Source organism: Grus americana, chromosome 29, assembly GCF_028858705.1.
Source record: "Grus americana isolate bGruAme1 chromosome 29, bGruAme1.mat, whole genome shotgun sequence".
Classification (NCBI taxonomy): domain Eukaryota; kingdom Metazoa; phylum Chordata; class Aves; order Gruiformes; family Gruidae; genus Grus; species Grus americana.
Genome location: NC_072880.1, coordinates 1,336,182 through 1,363,553, shown reverse-complemented (window position 1 = coordinate 1,363,553; position 27,372 = coordinate 1,336,182). Strand labels below are relative to the sequence as shown.

The 27,372-nt window shown below is 66.1% G+C and overlaps 1 protein-coding gene across 2 annotated transcripts; it reads left to right on the top strand.

The window, feature by feature from the left end:
* Window positions 1-523: 523 nt before the first annotated feature.
* KIRREL1 (kirre like nephrin family adhesion molecule 1) lies at window positions 524-25,971 on the top strand. Of its 2 annotated transcripts, XM_054806603.1 has the most exons (15): window positions 524-793; window positions 18,004-18,153; window positions 18,659-18,808; window positions 20,248-20,405; window positions 20,516-20,666; window positions 21,243-21,348; window positions 21,468-21,616; window positions 21,712-21,839; window positions 21,929-22,055; window positions 22,223-22,323; window positions 22,425-22,623; window positions 22,793-22,900; window positions 23,041-23,180; window positions 23,296-23,370; window positions 23,537-25,971. In XM_054806603.1, the coding sequence occupies exons 1-15, from the start codon at window positions 742-744 to the stop codon at window positions 24,005-24,007; spliced, it is 2,265 nt and encodes a 754-aa protein (XP_054662578.1). In that variant the 5' UTR covers window positions 524-741; the 3' UTR covers window positions 24,008-25,971. The 2 variants fall into 2 exon arrangements, with proteins under 2 accessions (XP_054662578.1, XP_054662577.1); XM_054806602.1 differs by lacking the exon at window positions 524-793 and having other exon boundaries at window positions 17,904-18,153.
* The last annotated feature ends 1,401 nt before the right edge of the window (window positions 25,972-27,372 follow it).

Sequence of the window (27,372 nt, the reverse complement as noted above, 5' to 3'; positions counted from 1 at the left end):
CACATACACTCCCCCGTGCCCACTCCTCCCCCGTGCACACACGCCCCCCCGGTACACACACACACACACTCCCCCCCGTGCACACGCACACCTCCCCATGCACACTCCCCCCGTGCACACGCATTCCCCTCGTGCACACACATTCCCCCATGCACACACATTCCCCTCGTCCACACACACTCCCCCGTGCACACACACGCCTCCCCATGCACACTCCCCCCGTGCACACACACTCCCCCCGTGCACACACACTCCCCCCGTGCACACACACTCCCCCGTGCACACACACGCCCCCCCCGTGCACACACACTCCCCCCGTGCACACACACTCCCCCGTGCACACACACGCCCCCCCCGTGCACACACACTCCCCCCGTGCACACACGCTCCCCCTGTGCACATTCCCCCCGGTACACACCCACGCCCCCCGTGCACACCCCCGCCCCCCGCTCCCCCCTCCCCACTCGGCCCCGTTGCCGCCCCCGCCCCGCCCCGCCCCGCCCGCAGCGCACTCCGGGGCTGGGCTCGGCTCGGCTCGGCTCGGCTCGGCTCGGCTCGGCTCGGCGCGGAGCGGCGCGGTCGGGCGCGGAGCGGAGCCAGCGGCCCCTTCCCGGCCCCTGCCCGGCCGGGCCATGCTCTAGCGGTGCCGGTACCGGGGCGCGGGGCCGAGCGGGGCGGCGGCGGAGCGGGGCAGCGGCCACCCCCCGCGCCCCCTGCCCGGAGCGCGGCCGGGACGGGAGCATGCGGATCCTCTTCCTCTGCCTTCTGACTCTCGCTGATACCCACGGGCAAGGTGGGTACCGGCACCGGGTACCGGGCAGCGGGTCCCGGGCGGCGGCAGCGCGGGGCCGCCCGAAGTGCGAGTCCCAACTCTGCGGGCAGCGCTCCAGCCCCGGCTCGGCTCCGGCAGCGGCTCCGGTCCCACCCGGTGCCTCCCGTTCCCGGTGGGATGAGAACGGGGCCGGCCGGGGAACGCGGTGGCTTCGTCCTCCGGGAACCGGCGGTTCGGGCTCGGGAGGGAGTGGGGGGGTCCTGGTGTCGGTGGGACATCTCCTCCTCCCCCCCCCATCCCCGCTGCGGCTCGGTGCTGCCAGCCCGGAGCAGCTCCCGCCGGTGCTGGTACCCCGGGTCCGGTCCGGTGGGACATCCCCCCCCCCCCCTAATTATTGGGGGGTCCTGATGGAGCCCGGTCCGGTTTTTCCCACCCGGGGGCTTCGTCTGATCCCGGGTCTGGTCGCGGATGTCCCGGTCTGGGGTCAAGATCTTGTGTGTGTCCCCCCCCGTCTGGGTGCTGGTTCCCCCCCATCCCGGTCCTGGGGGGCTCCCGGGGCCGGGGAGATCGCGGCAAGGCTGGAGGAGTCGGGGTACGGGGTGGGCAGCGGTGTTTGGACACGGCAGGTTGTGGGTGTCGGGCAGCCGGGGCAGGCGAGGGGACCCCGGGGTCAGTAGGGTGCCCCAGCAGTGGGGACCCGGCCTTGGGCACCCAGTGCTGGGGGCACCCGGGACGGGGGGCGGGGGGGGGACACGGGGAGGGACCCGGCCCCGGACATGGCGATGGTGGTGGGGAGCTGAGCGGGGGCTGCCGTCCGTCCGTCCCTCCGTGGGGAGCGGGAGGGTATTTCTGGGGGGCAGCCAGGACCCCCCCCGCCTTCTGACCTGGGCACCCTTGGGAGAGGGGCCGGGGGGGAGCGTGGGGCACCCTCTCCCCCCCCCCCCCGCGCTGCTTTCCAGGGCTTGCTGCAAGCCGGGGGGGGGCAGCCCGAGCCCCCCTCCCAAGTCCCTGTCCGACCCCCACCGGACTGCGCGGTGCCCTCTCCGGGAAACTGAGGCACGGGGAGTTGCTCAGCCAAGGTCACGCAGAGCAAGAGGAGCAGAGTGGGGGGGGACAGCCCCGCTACCCCCCCCCCCCCCCATCCAGGGCCTCCCCAAAACTCGGCCTCCCTGCCCCGCTGTGCGAGGGGAGCGGGGAAGCGTGCCGTGCGTGCAGCGAGCTCGCGAGGTCTCAGCCGGCTCATCCCTCCGCAGGGCTGGAGCTGGGCAGCCCCTGCACGGCCTCCGGCTCCTTCCCCTGCTGCAAAATCCAATCTAATTTTTAATTAAGGGGGCGGCGTTGCTAAGATGCCGGGAGGAGGGGGAAAAAAATTGAGTCGACCCAGGGTTTAAAAGGAACGTGCAAAGCTTCTTAGGGGGCCGGGGGGGGTCAGATCCCAGGCTCCCCCGCACAGGGCTGGGGGAAGCGCTGTGGGGCTCCGCTGCCCTCCCAGGAACAAAAGCGCCCGCTCTCCCGCCTGGTGCCATGTGGATCTTGTCGGCGAGAGGGGCCCAGCTCCGGCATCGCCGCTTCGGTGGAGGGAAGAGCCGGATGGCTGGGCCAGGGGCTCCGGTGGGGATGTGGCGGGGCGGGGGGGGGGGGGGTCACGTTCCTGGGTGAGGGACCCGGTGACCCCCCCACCCCGCTCCGTCCCGAGCAGCCCTGTCCCATCGCGGTCCCCACCATCTAAGTTTTGCTCTCACCTCGGAGAGGAACCTTGCTCTAACCCGGGGTATTGGGGGGGGGGGGTGTCCCCACTGCTGTTGGGGGGCAAAATTTGGGGTTCTCTCCCCACGGAGCCCGGGCCGTGCTGGCCGATGTGTGCACACATGGCGGGGGGGGGGGTGTCGGTGCCATTCATGTCGTCGCACACAAAGATGTTGAATGGGTTTCATCACTCTTCATTTCTCACTAAATAATTTTCTGTATCTTATCTAAATGAAACCCATTATTCTTCCCCCCGTTTCAATCACTTGCCGTGATTGCGCCTCAAATTGAAATATTTATTCATTTTCTGGGTGATTCTTCTTCTCCTTCTCTCTGTGGGGGTTTTTTTTTTTTGGTTTGGTTTTTTTTATTTTTTGATTCCCTCCCCCCACCCCTCTTCCCTCTCAAAAGCAGCAAAATTGAAACAGCAGAGAGATGAGGGGTGGCAGCGGGGGCTCATCCTGGGGGGGGTTCGTGCCAGCCCCCCCCCGCGGCTCGGGGGCCACCCCAGCGTGTGGCTCTGAGACCCGGCACGCTCATCGCATGCCCCTGGCTGAGCCCTGCTCCCTTGGGAGACGTCACCACTGAAGGAGCAGGGGTGGCACCGGGTGCTTTGAGGTCAGGCCGGTCCCTTCGCTGGTGACTGGTGGCACGGGGCCGCCCTGGCTAGCCCCGATCCGGGATGTTAATGCCCTCGGTGGCTCCCAAAGGGGGAAGGAGGCAGAGGAAGGTCCCGGTGATCCCAGCGCGGCCGAGAAGATGATGGGGATGGCGGCGGGCACCTGCCCGTCCTCCCTCCGGCAGAGCGGCGGCGGCGGCTTGGCTCCCCACGCGCCGCCGGAGCCGCGGTGGCGTGATGCGGTTTGTAAGATGACCGTTGTCTGCTGCAGGGTAATAAAAGCCCCCGGGAGATGCTCCGGGGCTGAGACGTGGCGGTGGGGGAGGACGGTGGCCTTCATCCCCCCTCCCCGGGACTGGGGGCTGCGCCGGAGCCGGTGGCGTTTGGCATCGCGCCCCGGCCGTGGGCAGAGCGGGAGGTTGGGGGCATTCGGGGACCGGTGGCGGTGCTGGTGGCCCCTGGGCTACGCTTGACCCACCACGGGGTCCCTGGGCTTCCCTTGGGTGCTTGCCTGGAGTGACCCCGCCGTCCCCGTGGGCACGCGGTGCCCCCGGCCCAGAGCTGCTCTCCTGGACGAGCAGACGCGTCTCTGGCTCCGGTTACGGCCTCGCTGTGTTCGGCAGCGCGGCGGTGGTGGCTGGGCTCTGCCTTGCAGTGTGTCGTCCCCCCCCGACCCCCGATGCCATGCAGACCCGTCCCTGTCGACCCCCCGCGTCCCCTCCAGGCAGGAGCCCGGGTCACCGCGATCGAACCCAACACCCTTCTGCACCCCCATCCCCAAAACCTCTCGGTGGAGGGGGCGGAGGCGCGGTGGGTCACCGCAGGCTCCCCGCAGCAGGACAACGCGCCCCCCCCCCCCCCCAGCCCCGCAGCCGCCCTTCAGGAAACCGTTTTGGCAACTGGGATCGGGGCTCGCGGGCGCTGGTGGGGTCTTGGCGATGCTTTTCCCTCCGGCGGGGCGGGCGCAGGAAGGGGACGAAGCCCCTTCCCCACCCTGGGGCTGCCTCCCTCCATCTTTCCACAGGGGAGCAGAGCGATGCGTCGAGTCCCGCAGGAGGGGGCCGGATCCGGCCCTGGGCTCTGCCCCGCTGCGGGGCCAAGGGAGCTTTTGGGGCCGGTGGGACGGGCCCTGCCGCGGCAGCCACCGCTCCGTGCCGGGACTTGCCTGGGCAGCCGGTGCCAGGGCTGAATCACCGGTTGCCGCGCTGGGGCCCGGTTCGCTAGCGGGGAGGCAGCCAGCCCAACCGCTGAGCACCCCCCCCCCCCCCCCCCCCCTGGCAGCCACCCCCGCCGGCCCGGAGCGCTGCCTGCGCCGGCAGCAATCCTGCCTGTTTTCTGCGGGACGCGGAGCCGTCGGTCTGTCCGTCCGCAGTGACCTCCGGCAGCCCAACCGTCCGGAGGTGAAACCAGGGTCGTTGGGCACCTCTCTCCCACCGACCGGAGCCGAGCGGCATTAATTACATTCCCATCCTTTAATTCGGGATTGGTTTAATCCCGAGCCAGCTTTCCTCCTGGCCTAGATCCTACCTGGAATCCTACCGCCCGGCTCGCCGGGATGGACGCCCGTCCCGGTGAGCGCATCCCCGGGGATGCCGGAGCCGGGCTGCGGTCACGGGACCGTGGCACACGGTGACTGCCTGGCCTCACGGCTCCTCTGCCACCGTCCGTGGGTCCGTCTGTCCGTCTGAGACGCAGCCCCCTGCCGCGCAGGCAACGCGGGGGATTATAGCTAACTCTCCATAAAGATTCCCCTAATTGCTTGCCTTACCTCAGGTTTTATCATCAAAGCATCCGTTATTCCCTCTCTAGCCTCCTTTTCTTTTTATTATCTCTTAATTAATCACTCTAGCTTTCACACTTAGCAGATAATTACAGTCTCCTGGGCACACAGCTCATTTTCATAACCTCCTGCTCCCAGCCAGGAGCGGGCACGGCACGGCACGGCGCGGGAGGGAGGCGGGGAAGACGGGATGGAGGGGACGGAGGGACCATCCCGCTCTGGCACCGGGACCCACGTCGCTTCTCTCTCGGTGACGGCACGGCCACCGCGTCACCCTCCGGATGGGCGAGGAACCCACCCCCCCCCACACACACACATCCCCCCACCCACCCCTGGGTACCACCCCGAGGGCGAGGATGAGGATGCTCGGCGAGGAGCGCGGCCGGGCAACGGGGCAGAGTTAAGGGTGGCTGGAAAAAGGATGGAGCTCTGCTCCAGGATCCAGCCTGGATTTCGCCGGGATGCATTTATCGGGGCCGGGAGGTGGAAAAGGAGCTCCTTTCCAGCCACCCGCCGCGAAAGTCCCGTTGGCGTGGCATCAGACGTGGCGCAGCCGGTTGACGCCAGGCCCCGGGTGCCGGGTTGGATCCGGCGATGCCGGGGTCGCCGCCGCAAGGGGACGGCGGGAAGGAGGGATTTAAAGAGCAAACGGACTTGGGGAAGGCGCAGGGAAGGGAAAAAGGGGGAGAGAGGCCTTTTCTGCGAGGGCTGGGACATAAAGGGCTGCCAGCGCTGCCATGGCAACGGGCGGATTATGATCCAAATGGAAATCAAAATAAGGGGGGGGGGGGAGCGAAAGAGTGGAGTAAAGGAGGAGGGGAGGAAAAACAACTTTTATTTCCAATCGGAGAGCGGTTGTGTGCCTTGGAGGGGTTGCCATAGGAACGGCAAAGAAAAGGAGCCAGGGAAAGCGTGCGCGCGGGCGTGCGAGGGAGCGCGCACGCGCAGGGGGCGCGCGAGGGAGCGTGCGGGCGTGCGAGGGAGCACGTGGGCGTGCAAAGGAGCGCGGGCACGCACCCCGCCGCGCCCGCGGGAGCATCGTCGCCCCGGGGTGACGCAGAGGAGCGGGACGAAGGCTGCGGCCCCATCGCTGGGGTCTCCCCGGGCGAACACGTCACCCTTGGCCTCTGACACCGGGGACACCCAGTGAGCCCCCCCCGTCCCGTCCCGTAGGAGCTATTGGGGGGGGGGACGGGACTGAGTCCCCGCTGGGCACCGGAGCACCGCGATGCTGGAGATGGGAATATCCCGGTGCGGCTGCCGGGGACAAAGCTTCCTCCCTTCCCTTTTTGGTTTTTATTCGAACCCCCCCGCCCCGGCCCCGACCTTTCAAGTGGATTTGATTTAAAATAAGAGCTTTAAACGTTGGAGAGGGGATTTCCTATCCCGCGCCGCTGCCAGCCTCCGTTCGGGGCGTGCAGAGCTCCGTCGTGTGTCCTCGGGGACGGGCGGGGGGGTGCTGAGCCCCCCCCAACGCCGTGGCGGGGCCGCTGGGCTGCTGGAGGGGGTCTTGGGGCTCCGCGATGGGCTGGGGGGTGCACAGGGCGATGGGTTGGGTGCTGGGGTTGGGTGGGGGGGGGGTGGGTTTGGGGTTGTGTCCGGCCTCAGGGTCAGCGAGGAAGCAGAAGAGCAGCAAGTGGGGAAACTGAGGCACGAAGCTCTTCGTTTTTCCCCATCAACGCGGGTGACCCCAATGCAGGGCCCCGGCTCTCCGGCCGGCTCTGCGCGCAGCGACGTCGGCTCAAAAAACTGGGGAGCGGCGAGAAGCAAACCCCCTCCCCCCAAAAAAACTAAACGCTCGGCCCCAAAATGCCCCCCCCGGCCCCGTCAGCCCCTTGCCTGCAGCCTCAGCCCCCTGCCCGCTGCGGGACGGGCGCGGGGAGCTGAGGGTTAAGTTCTGGGGTTTTGGTTTTTTCTTTTTTTTTTTTTTTTTTTTTTTCTTTCTCTCCCTCGTCTTCCAGAGAGCCTTGGCAGGAAATTCCTCAAATTCCAGGCTTGTGGGATCATTGCTGGGCTCTGACCGCAGGAGCGGGGAGCGGGAGCCAGGGCTGCTCCCTCCAGCTCCAGCTTCTCCTGCCGCAGGATTCACAGAGCCCCGGAGGGGAGGGAGGGCTGAGTCCCCCCCAAAATCCACGGTCACCCCCCCAGTCGTCCCCCCCCGTGGTCAGTGACACGATGCTCGTAACCCCCCCACCCACTCCCCACCCTGAGCTGCGGGGATCCCGGCAGCCAGTTTGGGGTGACCATGCTGGTGTGGGGAATTCTGGGCCCCCCCCCCCCCCAAATATCCCAAGCGGGGTGCTGGGTCCTTGGGGAACCCGAGAGCCCCAAATCCTCACGGGGCGGGGGGGGGGATGGGGACACATGGCAGGTTTGGGGTGCGACGTGGCAGCGGGGGGTTCCCAGCACGAGGAGGCGTGGGGAGCCCGGTGGGTTGGGTGGGCAGCTCTCGGGGGGCTCCCACCCCCCCCAGGTCTTGTCCCCCGTCCCCCCCTCCCCCAGTTTGCCGGGGCGATGACGCCGCAGCCAGGCAGGGTTGGGGAGGAAGGAGCCGAAATTCCTGCCCCTCTCGTTCCTTCGGGAGCGGGGTGGGAGCAGCCAGGCCAGGGGGGTGACCTGGGGACCCCAACCGCACTCGGGGTCCAGACGAAGGGGGTGCCAACCCACGCCCCATCCCCATCAGTTTTCCCCCCCCCCCCCCATTTCCTCCCAGATTAGGGGGTTTTTGGGTTGGTTTTGGTTTTTTTTTATTAAACCCCCTTTTGCCAGGGATCGAATCGAGCTGCTGCCAACTCCGGCAGCGACGTCGAATTTAACCTCATCGCGTTACCGACGCTCACGCCGCCGCCTTTACCGCTCGGGACTCGAGCCGCCCGTGGGGAAACTGAGGCACGGCGCGGAGCACGCACGTCCCATCGCACGCGCGGTCCCTGTCCCTAACGAGAGCTCGTCGGCCGGCTAACGAGGCCGGGGCTCGTCCTCTGACTCATCCTTTTCCGTACGTTGGGACGCGGAGGCCCGTATCGGAGCGTCGCACTCTCACAGCTGCTTGTCCCGATTCAATGTGAATGATAATCCCATTATTAAGAGATGTCTCATTAAGACATCTGTAACGAGAGCGCTTACCAGCAGCTTGGTGGAAGGATGCCAGCGCTGGTTAAATATTTTTTTTTTTTCCCCTTCATTAATGATTAGGGATTTTTATTTCCCCCTTTTTTCCCAAAGAAGAGCTCCCCTTCCATTCCCTCCCCCCCCTCCGCACGCACACACAAACAAAAGTCTTAATTAGACATTGTTCCTAACAGGGATATTACACAAATTAATTAAACTCAAGCCAATAAACAGCGCTGCTCCATAATTCTGACAGCCCCAGAAATGAAGAGGAAATAACAAGGGGAGAGGCTCCGCCAGCTCCTTCTGTCTGCTGGGGGCGGCGGGGGGGTAAGGACCCCCCCCAGGGCTTGGGGGGGCTCGGGTCAGGGTCTGCCCCCCCACCACCACCACCCGGGGACCCGCCGGCTCTGGTCCCTACTGGGAGACACTGGGTGTCCCTGGGGACGTCGCATGGGGCGGGATGTTTGGGGTGCGGGACCCTTGGGCAGGGTGGGATGTCCGGGGTGGGGGTGGGGGGGGCTGCCTGGGGTGGGGGGGGCTGCCGGGGGTGGGGGGGTGCTGGGCTGACCCCGGGAAACCCGGGCGGGAGCAACATCTGCAGCATCCCGCACATCTGCAGCCCAGGCCTTTGTTTGGCAGCGGTGCAAAGGGCAGTGCCGGGAGGAGGAGGAGGAGGAGGAGGAAGATGGCTGGGGTGCGAAGGCAGCTCCGCTCGGCACCCTCGTGTGTGTCCCGTCCCCCCCCCACTGCGGACCCTCTGAGCATCAAAACGTGCAAAGGCCCCCAGGACCGGCAGGGACCCCCCCACCCAGGGGTGCTGCGGGGCCGAAGGGGCTCGTCTGGGGGTGCTGCGGGGGTGGCGATCCGCGCCCGGGGCGTGCACGCGGCTGCACACGCAGGCACACGCGTGTGTGCACGCGCATGGCCTGCGCTCACGCTCCCAGCTCTTACAGACACAGATATTCCCGTGCAAGCACACAGCTGGTGTGCACACACTGTCGTGCAAGCGCACAGCTGGTGTGCGCACACTTACCCACCCTCGTGCAAGCGCACAGCTGGTGCACGCGCACCTATTCCGTTGCAGTGACACAGCTGGTGTGCACGCGCACACGCCTGCGCAGGCACGGAGCTGGTGCACGCACACCCTCATGCACGTGCACTCCATTGCAAGCACACAGCTGGTGTGCACGTGCACACTCATGCTCCCGTGCAAGCACACAGCTGGTGCGTGCACACCTACTCCAGTGCAAGCACACAGCTGGTGTGCAAACACACACACACGCGCCTGTGCAAGCACACCAGGGGTGCATTCACGCACGTGCACGCGCGCGCACACACACACTCCCGTGCAAGCACACAACCGGTGTGCGCCCCCCGCGTCGCCCTGCTCTCGCCCCTTGCAACCCTTGCCCGCCTGGCCCCCCGTGCCCCCCTAGACCCCCCCCCCCAGACCCCTGTGTCCCCCTCCTGTGCCCCCCCAGACCCCTGTGCCCCCCACCATGCCCCCCACCATGCCCCCACAGCCCCCTCATGCCCCCCTCAGCCCCCGTGCCCCCCCATGCCCCCGCAGCCCCCTGTGCCCCCCCATGTCCCCCCCAGCCCCCCGTGCCCCCCATGTCCCCCACAGCCCCATGTCCCCCCCGCAGCCCCCTGTGCCCCCCCAGCCCCCTTTGCCCCCCCCCAGCCCCCTGTGCCCCCCCAGCCCCCATGACCTCCATGCCCCCGCAGCCCCCCGTGCCTCCCCATGTCCCCCACAGCCCCATGTCCCCCCCCGCAGCCCCCTGTGCCCCCCCATGTCCCCCCCAGCCCCCTGTGCCCCACCCAGCCCCCATGCCCCCCCATGCCCCCGCAGCCCCCCGTGCCCCCCCATGCCCCCCCCAGCCCCCTGTGCCCCCACAGCCCCATGTCCCCCCCCGCAGCCCCCTGTGCCCCCCCCCCCCTTTGCCCCCCCATGCCCCCCCCCAGCCCCCTGTGCCCCCACAGCCCCATGTCCCCCCCGCAGCCCCCTGTGCCCCCCCAGCCCCCTGTGCCCCCCCATGCCCCCGCAGCCCCCTGTGCCCCCCCAGCCCCCTGTGCCCCCCGTGCCCCCCGCATCGCCCCGCTCGGGGCCGGCCAAGCCCTTTGTCTTTCTGCCTGGCTGCCCCCTTTCACCAGGATTAACGGCGGGAGAAAGGGGACGAGATTTTTTTTTTTTCCACCAACTTTGGGCGCCCGAGGGGTCCTACCCCAGCGTGGGGCAGGTGGGAGGGAGACAAAGACCCCCCCACCCACCCCGGGCCCCCCCCCAGCTTCTGCCTGGATGTGGGGGTGCAGGGATTCCTGCCGGGACCCCCCAAACCGGGCTCCCCTGGGGCTGTACCCTACCCTGGACCCCCATGGGTGGCCTTGTCCACCGAGCCCCGTGGGGCAGCACTGGTGTCCCCGTGGGGTTCCCATGGGGCAGCAATGGGGGGGTCCGGCCCCAACCATCCCCCCGGTGTGCGTGTCGTCGTCGTGTCCCCCCCCCCCAGCCTGGCTCGTTTGCCGTACCGCGCTAAAGCAATTCATTTATTTTCATCTCTATTTTCTCTCTCTGCCCGGCGCTGGTTTATATTTTATTGGCATCTTTGCAGTGCTGAAAGTAATGTAATTACGAGGGGAATTTATATGTTGTTTCGTAAGTCGGGAGTTCATTTTTTTTTATATTATTATTATTAGGTGGGGAATATTTAAGGCTCCTCGGGAAGGAAAAATAGAACCCAATTCCACCACGTCATCTCCCCCGGTATTTATGCCTCTTCCCAACGAGATTTTAATTGAAAATTGTTTTGCATGGTCCCCGCGTTGCGTATTTTTACCCTGCCTCTAACGACGACCTGGGGCCTCGGCCCGTCTTCCCTCGCCGTGTGCCGGTTGTAAAAGGCAGGAGATTCGGGTGGAAAATTTGGGGATGGGTTGGGAAGAGGAGCGCGGGGTCACGCCGGCGGCGGAGGGGACGGGGTTATCCTTGGGCTGACGGACCCCCGTCTCCCTTTGCTTTCTTCCTTCCCCGTGCCTCAGTTTCCCCGTGAGGACGGCCGGCATCTCCTGGGGACCATGGCAACCTGAGGATGCTGCGCGGGGAGCGGTACCCGGGGTACCAGGGATTGTCCCCACCGTCGCGGGCATCCTGCCGCCGGGCTGAGCTTGATGGGGTCCGACACGGAGGTGCCGGCGTGGCACGGCAGCGCCTGTCTCCCTGCCCAGGGAATAATCGAGGTGGAATATTTGATCGGTCAGGAAATGAGCTGCTAAATTTGTTGTGAGATTGGTGTCACCAGCGATGGCAACCGGGCTGGGAAATGAGAAATCGGGAGGTTACGGGAGAAGCCGGGGACGTGGCGGGGGGATGTGGCACCTCGGTTTGCTGGGGACGTGGAGGGACGGCAGAGCCGGGGTCAGCGCAGGCGCTTCGGCGGCACGGAGGGGATGGGGAGCCCCGGTCCCGCTGGGCCATCGTCCGTCCCGCATCCCGGTGCCCCGGGGGATGTTGTGCCGGGGTGGCACGGCCAAGGTGACCCCGGCCGGGGCGCGGGGAGGTGGTGGGGACCCGGCGCTGCCAAAAGCGGGTGGGGAGGAGAGGCGGCGGGGCCGGGGGAGGGGAACCAATCTCTTCCTCATTTGTTTTTATAATTTTGCCTTTTAAAAAATGAAAATAACTGGAGCATCCTTTCCCCGGAGAGCTTCACTACCACCGGCTCGGGAAGCGGAGGGGGGGAGGCATGGAGCAGCCCCCACCAGCACCCTGCCAGCCTGCCGGGGACGCTGGGGACGCCCGAGTGTCCCCAGCCGCGGGGAGGGACGCACAGCCCTGGGGGAAACTGAGGCACAGCGCAGCCTTGAGGGGGTCCGCGGTTGGTTTGCGGGGGCTCCCGTGCCCCCCCACGCCTGGTTTCCCCCCTCGGGGTGGCGTTTGGGTTAAAACAGCCCCGGTTCTGCCACCGCAGAAGTACCAGGGTCAAACGCAGCGGCAGCCGGGGACGCTCAGCCGGGAAAAGCGATGCCCCCCCCGCCCCTGAGATGGCGGTGAGGGGGCCGGGCTGGATGCGGCCCCGTCCCGGTGCCTCCCAAGCCCGGGCGCTGGGCTCTCGCCAACGATGCGCTGGCGTCATATGATGGTGTTGAAATATTTTCCGTTCCTGCCGGGACGGGGAGGACCCGCCAGTGCCGGGAGCTGAGCCAGGGCGCAGGGTCCGGAGGCAGCGGGGACGGGGATGGGGACAACCGGCCGCCGAAGATGCTGGCACGCCGGGGACACTGCCAGCTCCCCGCACATCCCGGAGTAGCGGCTGCGGGATTCAATTAATGAGGAATTAAAGGATAGTAATATTCAATTAATGTCAATCAGAGCGGGATTATAGGAGAGAGATTTTGGTCAAACGGGGTCGACGCCTTTTTGACGAGGATGCGCCGGGGGCTGATAACGAAGCCGGGGAGAGGTGGGGGGAACGACAAAGCTTCGACCCCCCCCCCCCCCCCCAAAATGCTGCGGCCGGCACGGGGACGGCTCCCTGGCTGCCGGTACCCCCCCGGCATCACCACCCCAGGGTTCCTCCCTCCGCCGCCCCAAGAGCTGCTCCGGTTTTGCCACCCACCGTCCAGCCCCGTTAGCGTTAAAAAGCCGAGAGGAAAGAGAAGAAAATAGAAGAGGGCATTGAGTGACTTCGAACAAGGAGCGGAAGCGGCTTCTCCTGCCAAGCTGCTTTCAGAGCGCGCGGCTCAGCCTGTTCCCGGCCAGCGCTGTCGTGCCGGGGTAATCGCGGCAAAGGAGGCTCATAAATTCGTGATGGCACCAGGGACCCTCTCTAGCAAATATCAATTTACTGGCTGCTGCGCGCTGCCGGGTCGGGCGGCCGCCGGTTGGGTACCGGTTCTGCCGGGGTCCGTGGTGACCGGGGGATGCTGGGGGAGATGGTGGGGGGCAACCTCGAAGCGAGGATCACCCCCCCCCCCAATCCTCTCCGGGAAACCTCACCAGAGCCTTGTCCCAGCCCTGCTCCCCGTGCCTGGGGTCAGGATGGGGCCCTGCTGCTGCCCCAGGACCCCTGGGGACGCGCAGGGTGGGGGGGTCACCGGCCTCGCAGCCGCCCCCGCAAGCCCCCCATGTCCGTGCCCCGAGATGTGGCCGGGTTTAGCTGAAAGACCCAAATTGCCGGAGCCTAAAATAGCCCCTGACGCCGGGCGGAGCGGGAGGGGGGGCGCGGGGATGTGCCAGGACCGATCACGTCTCGGCACCGGCACATCCCCCCGGCGAGGCACGGCACCGCTCTGCCAGCACCCGGCAGGATGGGACCCCTGCGTCCCTGTCGCCGGTGGGACCCGTCAGCGGGCCACGGCGCTGCCGGCTGGGACTGAGCTCAGCCCCCTTCGTGCCTCAGTTTCCCCACACGGCCCAGTTTCCCCATCGCCAGCTCCCGTTGGGTTATTTCAGGACCGGCTCCAGCTCTTGCGCTTTTTTGGTTTTTGTTTTTTTTCTTTCCGTACCATTGCCTGCGCCGGGTGACGAGTGGCTCGGGGCGCTGGCGCCGGGGCCGTGACAACACGGTGACAGCAGAGGGGGGACGGGGACAGGAGCGATGCCCCGTCCGCAGCATCCAGGCACGGTCTCATCCTGCCCTCCTCTCCCATCTCTCCCTTTCCGCTCTGCCGGGCAGGGCCACAAGGAAACCAAATCCTCTTTTCTCTCCCACAGAATAAAACCAGTGGAGGGTGGTTGGGTTTTTTTTTTTTTTCCCCTCCCTGTCTAATTTTTTTTTCAATATAAATAGAAGCGAACAACTTGGGAAGAGGAAGGGGGAAAAGCTTAAATTTAAAAGCAGCGAGAAGAGGAAGGGGAGGAGGGAGAGAGATAAAATAATAAAAAAAAAAAAAACAACCTCTAGCGCGGAGAGATTTAGCTCCATCTGAAAGCTGTCAGCGCGAATAAAAAGCTTTTCTTTGAACCCTGAGTTTAATAGCGAGAGGAGAGAGAGGGAGATTGGAGCACCAGCCCCAGGGCTTAATCAGCCCTTCATTTGATAAATAGAGGGAGACAGGGCCGGGAGTGGGGCTCCCCGGCCCCCGCCGGGTCCCTGCGCCTCGCCGGCCTGCCCCACGCCGGGGGGGTGGGGTGGGGGGGCAGCGGGAGCCACGCGTGGGGCTGCCGTGGGCACGGGAGAGCCCTGCAGGGACCCCGCGCGCCCGCCTCTGCCTGCGCGCGCGTGTGTGTTCCCGTGCACGCACATTCCCGTGCACACGTGCACGTTCCCAGCGTACGTGCGTGTCTTCCCATGCACATGGGCACATGCTCCCCGCACACATGTGTATTCCCACGCACACATGCGTATTCCCATGCACACGTGTATTGCCACACACACACGTGTATTCCCACACACACATGTATTCCCACACACACATGTATTCCCACGCACACGTGTATTCCCACACACACATGTATTCCCACACACACACATGTATTCCCACACACACACATGTATTCCCACGCACACATGTATTCCCACGCACACATGCATATTCCCACACACACACATGTATTCCCACACACACACGTGTATTCCCACGCACACATGTATTCCCACGCACACATGCGTATTCCCACGCACACACATGTATTGCCACGCACACATGTGTATTGCCACGCACACATGCACACATACACGTGTTTCCACGCACACGTGTATTCCCACGCACACATGCACAATCCATGCACACATACACGTGTTTCCACGCACACATGTGTATTCCCATGCACACATGCACAATCCACGCACACACGCACGTGTTGCCGTGCATACAAGCGTGTTGTCGTGCACGCAAGCATGAATAGCCATGCACACACGTGTGCATGCACGCTCAGAGCCCAGGGCCACCGTGCCACGAAACACACACCCCCCCCCGCACGCCTGCCGCAGGGTGAGGAGCGGGTGGGATCGGCCGTGCCGAGGCGCCAACGCTTCACGGGGGAGACGGCGTGGCGAGGCGAGGGGGGCACACGGTGACGAGGGGGGCACGGTGACGAGGGGGGCACGGTGACGAGGGGGGCACCCCGTGCCTTTTAAACCTCCAGCCTTTGGGAAGCCGCCCGTCTCCTCGGCATAACGTCAAGGCCCCGTGACACGGAAAGACTTTCAGCGCTCGCTGTGCCGTGGCAATCGCTGGGCGCGCGGCCTCCCCCGCGCCCGCCGGCCCCGTATCGTCCTCCTCCAGACTAAACAGCCCTTTGCCCGGCAGGACGGGCAGCGCAGGGGGGGTGGCTTGATGGGGGGAGACATTGAACCCCCCCCACCCTGGTCCCTTGGGGCACCCAGCAAAGCCCCTTCACGGCGGGAAGGGAAAGGGAAGGAGGCAGAAGCCCGCTGCCAGCCGGCGTGCATCGCACGCTGACGGCTCCCGCGCTCTGACAACCGCCGCCAGCAGCCGCCGGTGACCCGCCACCTCGGCTGGCATGGGAGGGGGTGACACCGGCACCCACCGTTCCCTGCCCTGGGGAACCGCTGTGTCGGGCGCTGGGGCACGGGAGGGTCCCATCGATGGGTGTTTCGGTGCTTGGGGACAACCGGGTGGTGATGGACACGGGGGGCCGGTGGCGGTCGCATCCCATCCACACCGGGTAGGTACCGCGGGGTGTCCCCGCTGCCAGGGCGGAGGGAGCTGCTGCCTGGGGAGCTCGCAGCCGAAATACCCGCGGCAGCCGATTATCCACGGCCGGGATTAGCAGCCGAGTTGGGAGTTTGCCGGAGCCAGGGCTGGGCAGGGGCAGCACCGGGGACGCTGGCACGGCTGGAGCAGGGCAGAGCATCCAGAGCGGGCAGCTCGTCCCTGCCTGCCGTTGTCCCCTTCATCTGCCGAAAAGACGGAAACATCACCCGCGCTGCGCCGTGCCAGCCCGGTGCCGTGCCAGCCCGGTGCCAGCCGGGGCCAGGCCAGCGCTGCCCGTCGGGCAGGCAGAGGGCTGCGGGTCCCCCCGTGCTGTCTGGCAGGCGGCCGCCGCTGCCTGCGCCTCCTCCCACCTGTCTCGCTCCCCTTTCCCCGGCTCTGATCTTCCCTCACGCCCACCTCTCTCCAGGCACCTTCCTCTTTGATCTCCGCTCTGCTTTTTATTTCCCCCTCCCCTCGGCCCCCCCATTCCTGCTCCATCCCTCCCCTCCTTTCCCCCGCCTCTCCCACTCTCTCCTTCCCTTTATCTCCCTCCCTCCCTGCATCCCAGCTCTGTCTCCCCTCCCACGGGGGGGCCACGGGCCCGGCACACGTGGGCTGGGGCTGGGGGGGGGGGACTGGGGGCACCCCAGGGTGGCCAGGAGCAGAGACCATCCCCGATTCACCGCTGCGGGCTGCAGGTCCCCGGTGCGCGGCCAGCGGCGCTGCGAGGCCCGTTCGCTGCACCCCCTTGTGCTGGGGTGCCCTGGTGTGGGGATCCTGGGGTGCCTGGTCCGGGGATGCCCTGCCCCAGGGATACCTGGGTACCCCATTCTGGGGATCCTGGGGTGCCAAGTCCCGGGGATCCTGGGGTACCTCATCCCGAGGATCCTGGGGTGCCATGTCCCAGCAATCCCAGGGTACCCCATCCCACCGATCCTGGGGTGTCACGTCCCAGCGATCCTGGGCTACCATGTCCCAGGGATCCCAGGGATGCCCCCATCCTGGGGATGCTGGGGTGCCCTGTTCCAGGGATCCTGGACTGCCTCATCCTGGGGTGTCTGATCTGGGGGTACCCCATGCCAAGGACACTTGGGTACCCCATTCTGGAGATCCTGGGGTACCTCATCCCAGGGATCCCAGGGTGCCCCATCCCGGGCTTTTGGGGATGCCTGACGCCGACTCTCTCGGCGTACCCATCGGCACAGCCTGGCGCCTGGGGATGCCACGCCTGGGCCCTGGGGTCTCTCCAGCTCGAGACCCTGCAGGACCCCACCCCGTGCCAGGCGCCGGGGCGACGGTGGCGGATCTGTCCCCCACGCCGGACATGGCGAGGAGGGTGCCAAGCGCCGGCTCGTCCCGTCCCCCTTGGCGGGGAAGAGCAGCGTGGCTGCGCCTCGGCACCGCGGCGTCCTCCGGGCCAACATGAGAGCGGGGGCTGCCGGGAAGGGAGGCGGCAGCCGGGGCCGCAGCGCGGGGATTTCGGGAGCTGTCGGGGGCTTTGTTTGCAGGATCAAAGGCAGGAGGGAGCCCAGGGCCCCCGGCTCTGCGGGGACGCAGCACAAGCTGGGGACAAACCCGAGCGGGTTGGGGTGCCCGAGCTGTGGCGGTGCCCAGCACGGCCGTGGCAAGGGCATGGGGCACGCCGTGAGCGGCACAGTCGCGCCGTGCCGTGCCGTGCCAGGCCCAGCCGGGCCACGCAGGCGGAGGCCGTGCTGGGGACTTAACGGCTTCGTTATCCGCAGCTCGCTCATCCCCAGAAGGGATTTCTGCCTCCCCCTCTCCTGCGCCGTGGCGGAAATAATTTGAATATTTTAGAAAAAAGACTTTTAAGGGGGGAACTGCCAGGGAGAGGCAGCTCCTCTGCTGCAATGCCCCCCTCCCTGCTGCCCTTCCGGGGTCCTGGTCCCCATCCCCTGCCCCTGCCCCGGCAGCACACACATGTGTGTGTCACACCCACGCTGGCACACCCCACACGTCCCCCCCCCCCACCGCGTCCCGTTCGATTCGCGCTGGCCGCGTGACGGGCGCCTTGCCGGGGCACTGAGATCAATCCCGGCTGCTGCACAGGGCGGGGGCTCCGGGGCACGACGGAGCCTGGCTTGGGGGGTCCCACACCCCCAAGCAGCCCCTCCGAAACCTCCGGGGACCGCGGGCGGCTCTGGGGGGCCCCAGCAGGGCTGTGCTGGAGGCAGCTGTGCTGGAGGCAGCTCCACGGCGCCGGAGCCGCCGGCATGACGGAGCACCGGGTGCTGGTGACACAGCCGCCGGCGTGCGGGGCACCCCGAGCCCTGGCCGATCCCCCTCCTCTGTCCCCAGTTGCGCAGACCCGGTTCGTGGAGGAGCCAGAGGACCAGACGGTGGTGGCCGGCCAGAGGATCGTCCTCTCCTGCGTGGTGCTCAATTACTCCGGGATCGTGCAATGGACCAAAGACGGCCTCGCCCTGGGGATGGGGCAGGGGCTCAAAGGTACCCGCGGGGCGGCTCTGGGGACGTCACCGTGCGGGGTAGGGGCTGTCACCGCACAGCAGGTTCTGGGGTCTTACGTCTGCTGCTGTGCCGCTTCCACATGACCTGTTTCCCAGCTCTCCGTGCAGCATCCCCGGCTGCTGCGGGGCCAGTGCCACGTGCCCCAGCAGCGAAGCACCGGCTGGGGCCGCGTGCCCACACTCTGCTCCTTCCCGCACGCGCCCCCGCGGTCCCTGCGTGCTCTGGGGTCCCTGCGTGCACTGAGCATCCCAGATGTGCCAGGGATCCAGACGCAGGCAGAGACCTGCCTGCAAGCTGGCAGCCCCTCAGGTCTGCCCAGGCTGGACCCAAACGGGCAGGAGCTGCTTCTCCACGACCAGGGGGTTCCCTTCCGCACCAGCCTCTCCTCCCTAATAAAGGGGCCCTGGAGCATCCCCCCAGCCCTGACAAATTTGGGTGAACCCCAACCCCTCCGTGCTGACCCCACCTCGTGCTGTCCCTGCAGCCTGGCCGCGTTACCGCATCGTGGGCACGGCCGACTCGGGCCAGTACAACCTGGAGATCACTGACGCCGAGCTCTCCGATGACGCCGTGTACGAGTGCCAGGCCACCGAGGCCGCGCTGCGGTCCCGCCGGGCCAAGCTCACCGTGCTGAGTAAGGAGCCAGCCCTGCACCGTACCCCGTTTCTCCCACCATACCCCGTTTCTCCCACCGTACCCCATTTCTCCCACCGTACCCCGTTTCTCCCACCGTACCCCGTGTCCTCCACCGCGCCCCCCGAGCCATCGCAGGCAGTGCGGCTGCTCGGAGACGCGGGAAAGGCTGTCGCTGCCTGCGCTGCTGCCCTCCCCCTTCCCTCCGGCAGCCTGGATGTGCCATTATCTTTAATGCCTTAATCTATATTCACGCCGTGGCTGAGTTACGGGACCTACGAGTGCAGTAACTTTGATTTCCCTGACTTTTGTGTCTTGTAAAAAAAAAAAAAAAAAGGAAAGAAGATGCCGGAGCCGCAGCGGAAATGTTGCATGAATGGGGTTTTGGGGCGGATTTCTTGCTTTTCTTAATTTTTTTTTTTCTTTTCCCTCTTTCTCCTTCTTCCCCTGGCATTGAAATTCCCATTAGAAAGACAGGAGATAAAAGGCACACGAGCGGGAGATGTGGCTGGGGTACTGAGCAGCGTGGTTCTCCCCGTGCCGCAGCCGCTGGAGCATCTCCCGGCACCCCCGGGCAGGGACGGATCCCCGGGGACTCCCAGCCCAAAGGGGCCACCCTTGGCCTGGGTGGGGACAGCCCTGCCCCAGGGTCTTTGGGGTGACACTGCCAAGGTTGGGGGTACCCGGGGTTTCCTCCATTCCCTGCCAAGCTCAGTGGGGTCCCCCTGAATCCCCTGCCCAGTGTGGGGCTCAGCTGGGGCAGGGCAGGGGGGTACCCAGACAGGGGGGGCCCCAAACAGAGGGGTCTCATGGCACAGGGTTCCCCAGGCAGGGGGTTCTTTGGGCAGGGGGGTCCCCTGACAGAGAGGTCCCCAGGCAGGGGGGACCCTGGGCAGAGGAGGCTCCTGGGGTTTTGGGGACCCTCCCTCTCTGCCCGTCCTACTACCGCACTCCTCCGCCAGTCACCCGGTCCCCATTTCCATCATTACCGCCACCTCCCCGGGGCCGTTCCCAAACAGCCGAGGCCGTTCCAGCGCATCCACCTCCGCATGCGTCGCATGAACCCCCCCTGTCCCAAGCCCCCCTCTCCAAGCCCCCATTTCAGGGACACCCCAGGCCAGGCCACCATGCCCGGCTCATGCCTCCTACCCCAGCCTCTCCCTGAGAGCCGAGCCCTAATAAATCGGTAACGGGGCTTTAGCTCCTGATCAAAAAGGGGATTAATACCCAGGCGGCACCAGCCCGGTTGACGCTGCGCTGTCAAATGCTGCCTGCGGTTCGCAGGCAGCGGGGAGGAGGTCTGCCTCCGCTGCCCTTAATCACTCTCCCTTTATCAGAGCAGCATCAATTTTTCAGCATCACGTGGCGTGGAATGGGGTTTTCCTCTGCCCTGGCTCCAGGCAGCCGGCACCCACCTGGTGTCCCCTCTCCCCTCTGCAGTCCCCCCCGAGGACCCCACCATCGATGGAGCCCCCGAGATCCTGCTGCGCGCGGGGACACCGTACAACCTGACCTGCCGGGCACGCAGCGCCAAGCCGGCGGCCACCATCGTCTGGTACCGGGATGGGCTCCAGCAGGACGGAGCTGTCACCAGCACGGTACGGGGACACGCCGGGACCCCGCGTCCATCCCTTCCACCCCGTGCTGTGCCTCGGCATCCCCAGCACGATGCTGGGAGCCAACGGGGACCGTCCCCTCTTCCTGGCAGGAGGTGTTGGCCGACGGCAAGCGGGAGACGACCACCAGCCAGCTCGCCATCAACCCGACCGACCTCGACATCGGGCGGGTGTTCTCCTGCCGCAGCACCAACGATGCCATCCCGGCGGGCAAGGAGACCTTCATCAAGCTCAACGTTCACCGTGAGTCGGTGCCGGGGGCGGAGGGGACAATCCCTGCATGTCGGTGACAGGGGCAGGGAGCCAGAGATGAGTTCTTGGGGTACCTGGGTGCCATGGGGTGCCCGGGTGACCCTCGGCTTGTGGTTGGAGCCGGGTCCCCACCCACGGGGGGATTCTCCCAGTGCCACCAGCCGGTTCCAGGCGGGAGGTCGGGCTGGGACTTGGTGGTGAACACCGACCTCCAGTGGCTGCTGCGGGAAGGCTCTGTCCTGCCGGGGCCAGCACCCACCGCCAGCACCCATGATGGGCAGGGATACTGGGTGCCCACACTGGGAAGGGACGCAGGGCACCCACAGCGAGCACCCAGACCAGCCAGGGATGCTGAGCAACCACGCCAGGCAGGGATGCTGGGTGCCCACAGCGACCATCAGAGCTTTTGGGATCTCCCACACCGCCGGGCCATGCCCTGGGTGGCAGCGTGGGGAGGGGCGATGCCGGCAGCCCGGGCAGCGCTGGGCATGGGGATTCTCCCTTTGTCCCCTCTGCCACGCTGCCCCCGTGCCAGCGCCCGTGACGGCTCCGTCCGCCCTCCCGCAGATCCCCCGACTGTCACCCTGTCCATCCAGCCCCAGACGGTGCAGGAGGGCGAGAGGGTCGTGTTCACCTGCATGGCGACCGCCAACCCCGAGATCAAAGGCTACAGGTGAGGGTCCCTCCTGGCTTGGCTTCAGCACCGTATGGGGACGGGGGCCAAACGGGGCCGTGGGGGTCCTGCGCACCCCCCCCTGAACCCACCTCGGGTCTCTGCCCCCCCCCCCCCAGGTGGGCCAAGGGGGGGGTGATCATCGAGGATGCCAAGGAGAACAAGTACGACACGCAGGTGGATTACACCTTCTTCACGGAGCCCGTCTCCTGCGAAGTGCATAACGACATCGGCAGCACCAACGTCAGCACGCTGGTGGACGTGCACTGTGAGTGGGCCGACGTGTGTCCCCCCCCCGGCACCCCCAGGCTGCTGCCAGCCCCTCCCCGGCTCTGCCCCTCACCCTCTCCCCCCCATCCCCAGTCGCCCCTCGGATCGTGGTGGACCCCAAACCCACCGTCACAGACATCGGCTCCGACGTGACGCTGACATGCGTGTGGTCCGGCAACCCGCCGCTGACCCTCACCTGGACCAAAAAGGAGTCCAACATGGTAGGGTCCGGTGGCCAAATTGGGGAGGGGGGGTCCGGGGGGGGGGCCCCGTGCCCCCTCCCTGATGCCCCCACGGTGTTTGCACCCAGGTTCTGAGCAACAGCAACCAGCTGTACCTGAAATCCGTCACGCAAGCCGACGCGGGGCAGTACGTCTGCAAAGCCATCGTCCCCCGCATCGGCGTGGGCGAGCGTGAGGTCACCCTCTTCGTCAACGGTGAGTGTCCCCCCCCGGGAGCGGGCACCAGCCCCCCTCCCCATGCCAGACCCTGATCCAAGCCACGAATGGGCTGATGCGGTTGCGACGCCCGTGACGAGCGGTGCCTGCGGCGTGGCGTATCCCCCTCCCTGGGGTTTTGGTCAAGCCCCCCTTGCATCCCGCAGGACCCCCCATCATCTCGAGCGAAGCCGTGCAGTACGCGGTGCGCGGGGACCGCGGCAAGGTGGAGTGTTTCATCGGCAGCACGCCACCCCCGGACCGCATCGTGAGTGCCGTGGCTGGGGGTGCCGGGGGGGGGGGTGCCGGGGACGATGCTGAACTGCGGGTGCTGACGCAGCCCCCTCTCCCCCACCCCGGCGGGGCCAGGCGTGGGCCTGGAAGGAGAACATTTTGGAGGCAGGGACGCTGGAGCGGTACACGGTGGAACGAACTAACACGGGCAGCGGGGTCCTCTCCACCCTCACCATCAACAACGTCATGGACGCCGACTTCCAGACGCGCTACAACTGCACGGCCTGGAACAGCTTCGGGCCGGGGACCGCCATCATCCAGCTGGAGGAGAAAGGTAACGCCGGCACGGCACCGCGGCCGCCTGGCACGCCGGGGAGCCCGGCTAGGTCTCGGGCGTTGCAGGCAACGGGGCTTCGACGAGGGCAGGCACCCTCCTGCCACGGCCACCTCCTGGCAGTGCCCCTGTCCCCTGTCCCCAGCTAACGTCTCCCCGTCTCCTGTAGAGGTCTTGCCCGTGGGCATCATCGCCGGTGCCACCATCGGGGCCAGCATCCTCGTCATCAGCTTCCTCGTCGCGCTCGCCTGCTTCCTCTACCGGCGCCGGAAAGGAAGTGAGTGGGGGGCAAAGGGGGTCTGCGGCCACGACAGAGGGGACCACGGGTGCTACCCACGGCGGGGACGCCATCCATGGGGCGGGAGCGGGGGGATGCTGCTGGTGGCCGCCTCCATCCCTGGTCCCACGTGTCCCCAGGCCGCAAGGACGTCACCCTGCGCAAGCTGGACATCAAGGTGGAGACGGTGAACAGGGAGCCGCTGACATTGCACGCGGACCGTGAGGAGGACACGGCCAGCGTCTCCACGGCCACCCGCGTCATGAAGGCCATCTACTCGGTAAGGGACACCCCACACCGGGGGGGGTCACCCCACAGCATCCTTCCCCACCCCACGCCGGGACGGATGGGACCGTGGAGGAACGAGCGCATCTCTCCTCCCTTTTCTCCTGCAGTCGTTCAAGGACGACGTGGACTTGAAGCAGGACCTTCGCTGTGACACTGACACCCGTGAGGAGTACGAGCTCAAGGTCTGGCGATGGGGTGTAAAAGAGGGGCAGGTCCTGGTTTTGTCCCGAGTCGGGTGGCTGCGGGACGCTCGGTGGAGGGGGAAGGGCCAGGACTCGTGGGTCCTCTCCCGGCAGAGCCCCCCCAGGCTCAGCGCATCCCCCCCCCCACACCCCCTTCTCCTCGCAGGACCCCACCAATGGCTACTACAACGTCCGCGCCCACGAGGACCGCCCGTCCTCCCGCACCGTCCTCTACGCCGACTACCGCAACCCCGGCCCGGCGCGCTACGACACCCGCCCGCCCTCCCGCCTCTCGCACTCCAGCGGCTACGCTCAGCTCAACACCTACAGCCGCGGCCCCGCGTCCGACTACAACGCCGAGGCGGCGCCGGGTCCCGGCCCCCCTCCCGGTACGGCGGGCGGTGAGACGGCAAGCCAGCTCTCCTACGAGAACTATGGGAGTCACGCCGCTTTCCCGGCCGGCGCCGGTTATGCCACCTACCGCCTGGGGTACGGTCAGCCCCCCAGCCTGGACCGGGCACCCTACGATGCCTACGACCCCATGGGCAAGTACGCCAGCGCCACCCGCTTCTCCTACACCTCCCAGCACTCGGACTACGGGCAGCGCTTCCAGCAGCGGATGCAGACGCACGTCTAGGGCGGGCAGGGGCTGGCAGGCAGCGCCGAAGGAGGGGGGTGCAGGCAGCGGGGGTCCCCAGGTACCTCACGACTGTCCCCTGATATTCAGGGGCTCATCCTGACCCTCCTGCCCCGCTTCTCCTCCGGCGGCTGGACTCCACGTGCCGTGCCACCCCCCCCCGACGGGGTTTGCTGGCAGCGGGGACGCGCCCCGAATCTCTTCGAGCTTCCACTCATTCAGTTCTTTCTTTTCGGTACCTTCCCGGAGGAAGGAGAGGGTTGGGGGGCATCCTGCCCCCCTGTGCCCACCCCGTCCCCCCCGCCCAGTCCCACCCAGCCTCAGCGGGTGCGTGCGGGTCCGCGCGGCTGTCGGGGCCGGCTCTGCAGCCTCCGCTCTCCCGCCGCTCCGGCTCCCCCCTTCCCTGAGATCCACGGGGCCGGATCCTTCCCCGACGGGTCCCCAGCGCCCCCAAACCAGCACCCGCCTCTCCCTCCTCTGCCAGAGCGAGGGGCTGCACACGAGGTGTCCTCAGAACCCCCCCCATTCCCGTCCAGACCCCCGTGCGAGGGAGCAGGGCGGTGCTATATGTGCGTATATACGTGTCTGTATGTACGTACATAAAAGCAATGCCTGGTTTCTGGCTTTGCCCAAAAAATCCCCGTCCCAGCCCGTTCCCATTCCCTGTGCCTTGACTTCCGTCCCACCTGCCCACAGCCCCCGCACCCACCCTCGGAGCCGCGAGCAGGGGGTGCCCCAGGGGTCCCGGGGGATCGGGACCGGTGAGCTCAGACCAGCAGACCCCCGGCATGTCCCCCCCCACACCATACGCACACCCGTACCCGTGGGACAGGCAGCGGCGGGTTTCCATCCCGCTGCCATCAGCCTGACCCCGAGCAACGCCCTGTTGGACCAGCCGGCACCATCCCGGCACCGCCGCCGGTGCGGGGATGTGGGGTGGTCCCTCTTATGAATGTATAGAAAGACGTATAGAAGGGGTGTCAGCACCCTCCCAGTCACCAGCAAGCGTTCCCGCTCCGCAGCCCCGTTCCCGGCACGCTCCCGTTCCGGCCCCAAGGGTTTGGCGAATGTTTTGAGCCGCGGCAAACCAAACCAAACCAAACCAAACCAGCCGGGAGCGGGAGCACGGCCGGTTCCCCAGCTCCGGGGACTGGGAGGTACTGGGCAGCCAGGGCAACGGGGACCCCAATTTCACCGGCGGGTGGTGACGGGTGTTGGAAGGAGGGCAGCAGCACGGGGGTGGGGAACCCCTCCCGGTCACCCTGGGGGTTTGGTACGAAACGCCACCCCACGCGCACCCACCCCGACGGGCTGGATCCGGCCCCGCGGCGAGCGGGTACGATTGCGGAGGGCTGCCGGGTTGGGGAAGGGGCCAGCAGAACCGTGCTGCCAACGCAGCCCCAGCGGCACGGCCTGGGGGGATCCTCTGCCCCCCTCTCCTTTCCCCCCCCGACCCCCCTAAAAAGGTACTGTCAGGACGGGCCAAACCCTGGAAGGTGCTGAGCCCGCGCCCAGCCTGAGCCTCCGACTGCAGGACTGCGTGCCATTTGCAATGGTGCCTGATTTAACCCCCCCCCCGACACCCTCCTCCTCGCCCTGTGCCCCCCCTTTTGGGGACAGCCCCATCTCGGGGAGGGGGGGGGTCCCGCCCCAGGTGCTGCACCCCCACATCGATAGCAATAGCCACGGTGGCAGCCACCCCAGCCACCCCCGGGTGCCGGGAATCGAAGCCGAAGCTTTAAATTAAACCCCCCCACGCCCGGGGTGGGAACGGGGCCCCCCCCAAAGCCACGGCCGAGCCCCCCGGCACCGGGCGAGCGGGTCCCTTCCCCAGCACAGGCTGTTTTAGACCCCTAGAGACACGTATCTGTGACCCCCCCCACCCTACCCCAACCTCCCATTTTTTATTTTTCATTTTCCTTTTTTTTTTTTTAAATATTATGTACTATATTTTTAGTCTTAAACACGATATATTATATATATTTAATTTTTTTATATATATATATAAATATAAATGTTAAAAAAAAAAGGGGCTGCAGGTCATCTTTGTTCTGCAGGAGCATCGTGACGGGGTGGGCAGGAGTGACCACCCCCCACACCACGGGACAGGGGAATGGGGGGGGGTCCGCAAGGTCTTGGGGGACCCTGCAGTGGCACAGCCAGCGGGTTTGGGGATGGGGGTGCTGCAGGGAGGGACGAGCTCCAGCGCAGGGCAGCACTTGAACCCCGGGGGATGTTCCCCAGCGAGGGCCTGGGGCAGCGGGCTGGGGGGTCCCCGGCTCTTCAGACCCCAACCACGCAGCCGAGGGGGCGGCAGGACACGTGCCGGGCTCCGCTGACCTATTTCACCAAAGCTTTTAGCCGGGGCCGATGCCAGGAAGGGCAGGGGAGGTTTGCCAGCCCCTCCGCATGCTGCCTGCCTTTATTTTATATATATTTTTTTTTTTTTTTTTTTTTCCAGAAAACCCTGCAAACAGGCTCGTTTAACGATTTTGTTTCCCTACAAATGTAGCCCATTACTTGGTGTGTTTCCACGCCTGGTTTATTATGCATGAACCAAGCAATTTGCCTGCTGCTCCCGGGACCCATCTTTAAAACAAAAAAGGTGCTTTATCATTCTTAATGGCTTTTGCTGGAGCGAGGAGCGGGCGGATGGAAGCACGGATAGACGGATGGATGGACACGGAGGAAGGGAAAGACATTAAGTTTCTTCTCAGGCCGTAACCCCTCTAACTCCCAACGCTGCCGTGCGAACCAAGCTGGGCAGCTTCAAAGAGATGGGCTCAGCTCCGAAATCCAAGCCCCGGAGGTGTCTCTTCCTTGAAAGAGGCATCCTCCTTTCCCCAGGAAACAAATCTCCCCTCCTCGCCATCCGGCTAATTTATTCCCGAGATATATTCTAATTTATTCCCCAGGACGGCGGCAGGCTCACCGCCTCCTCGCAGCAGCACAGAAATCTCTCGCCTTGTTCTTCCTCCCGCTTCCCTCGCGGCCTCGCCGAGGCTGCAGCCTTCGGAAGGGGGGGGGGGGAATTTGGGGTGGGCCGTGTGATTTTATTTCCCTCCATCCCCGGGCACCCGGGCTCCCCTGGACGCGACAGAGAGGAAGGCGGCAGGCGGGAGGGGAGCATCTCCACTGAAGTTTTGGGGGTGCAGGGGAAACCTCTGCCCTCATCCCCTCGTTTGGGGGGGTGGGGGTGGACCCCCCCCAGGGACCAACACGTACCCACCTTCAGATCCCACCCCGCGCCAACAAACCCCACAGCCTGGAGCTTCTTTACCTGAGGGTACAATCAGCCGCGATTTAACTTCGAGTCACCCTGACAGCTGCAGCAGGTTAAAAAAAAAAATAAATAAATAAATTAA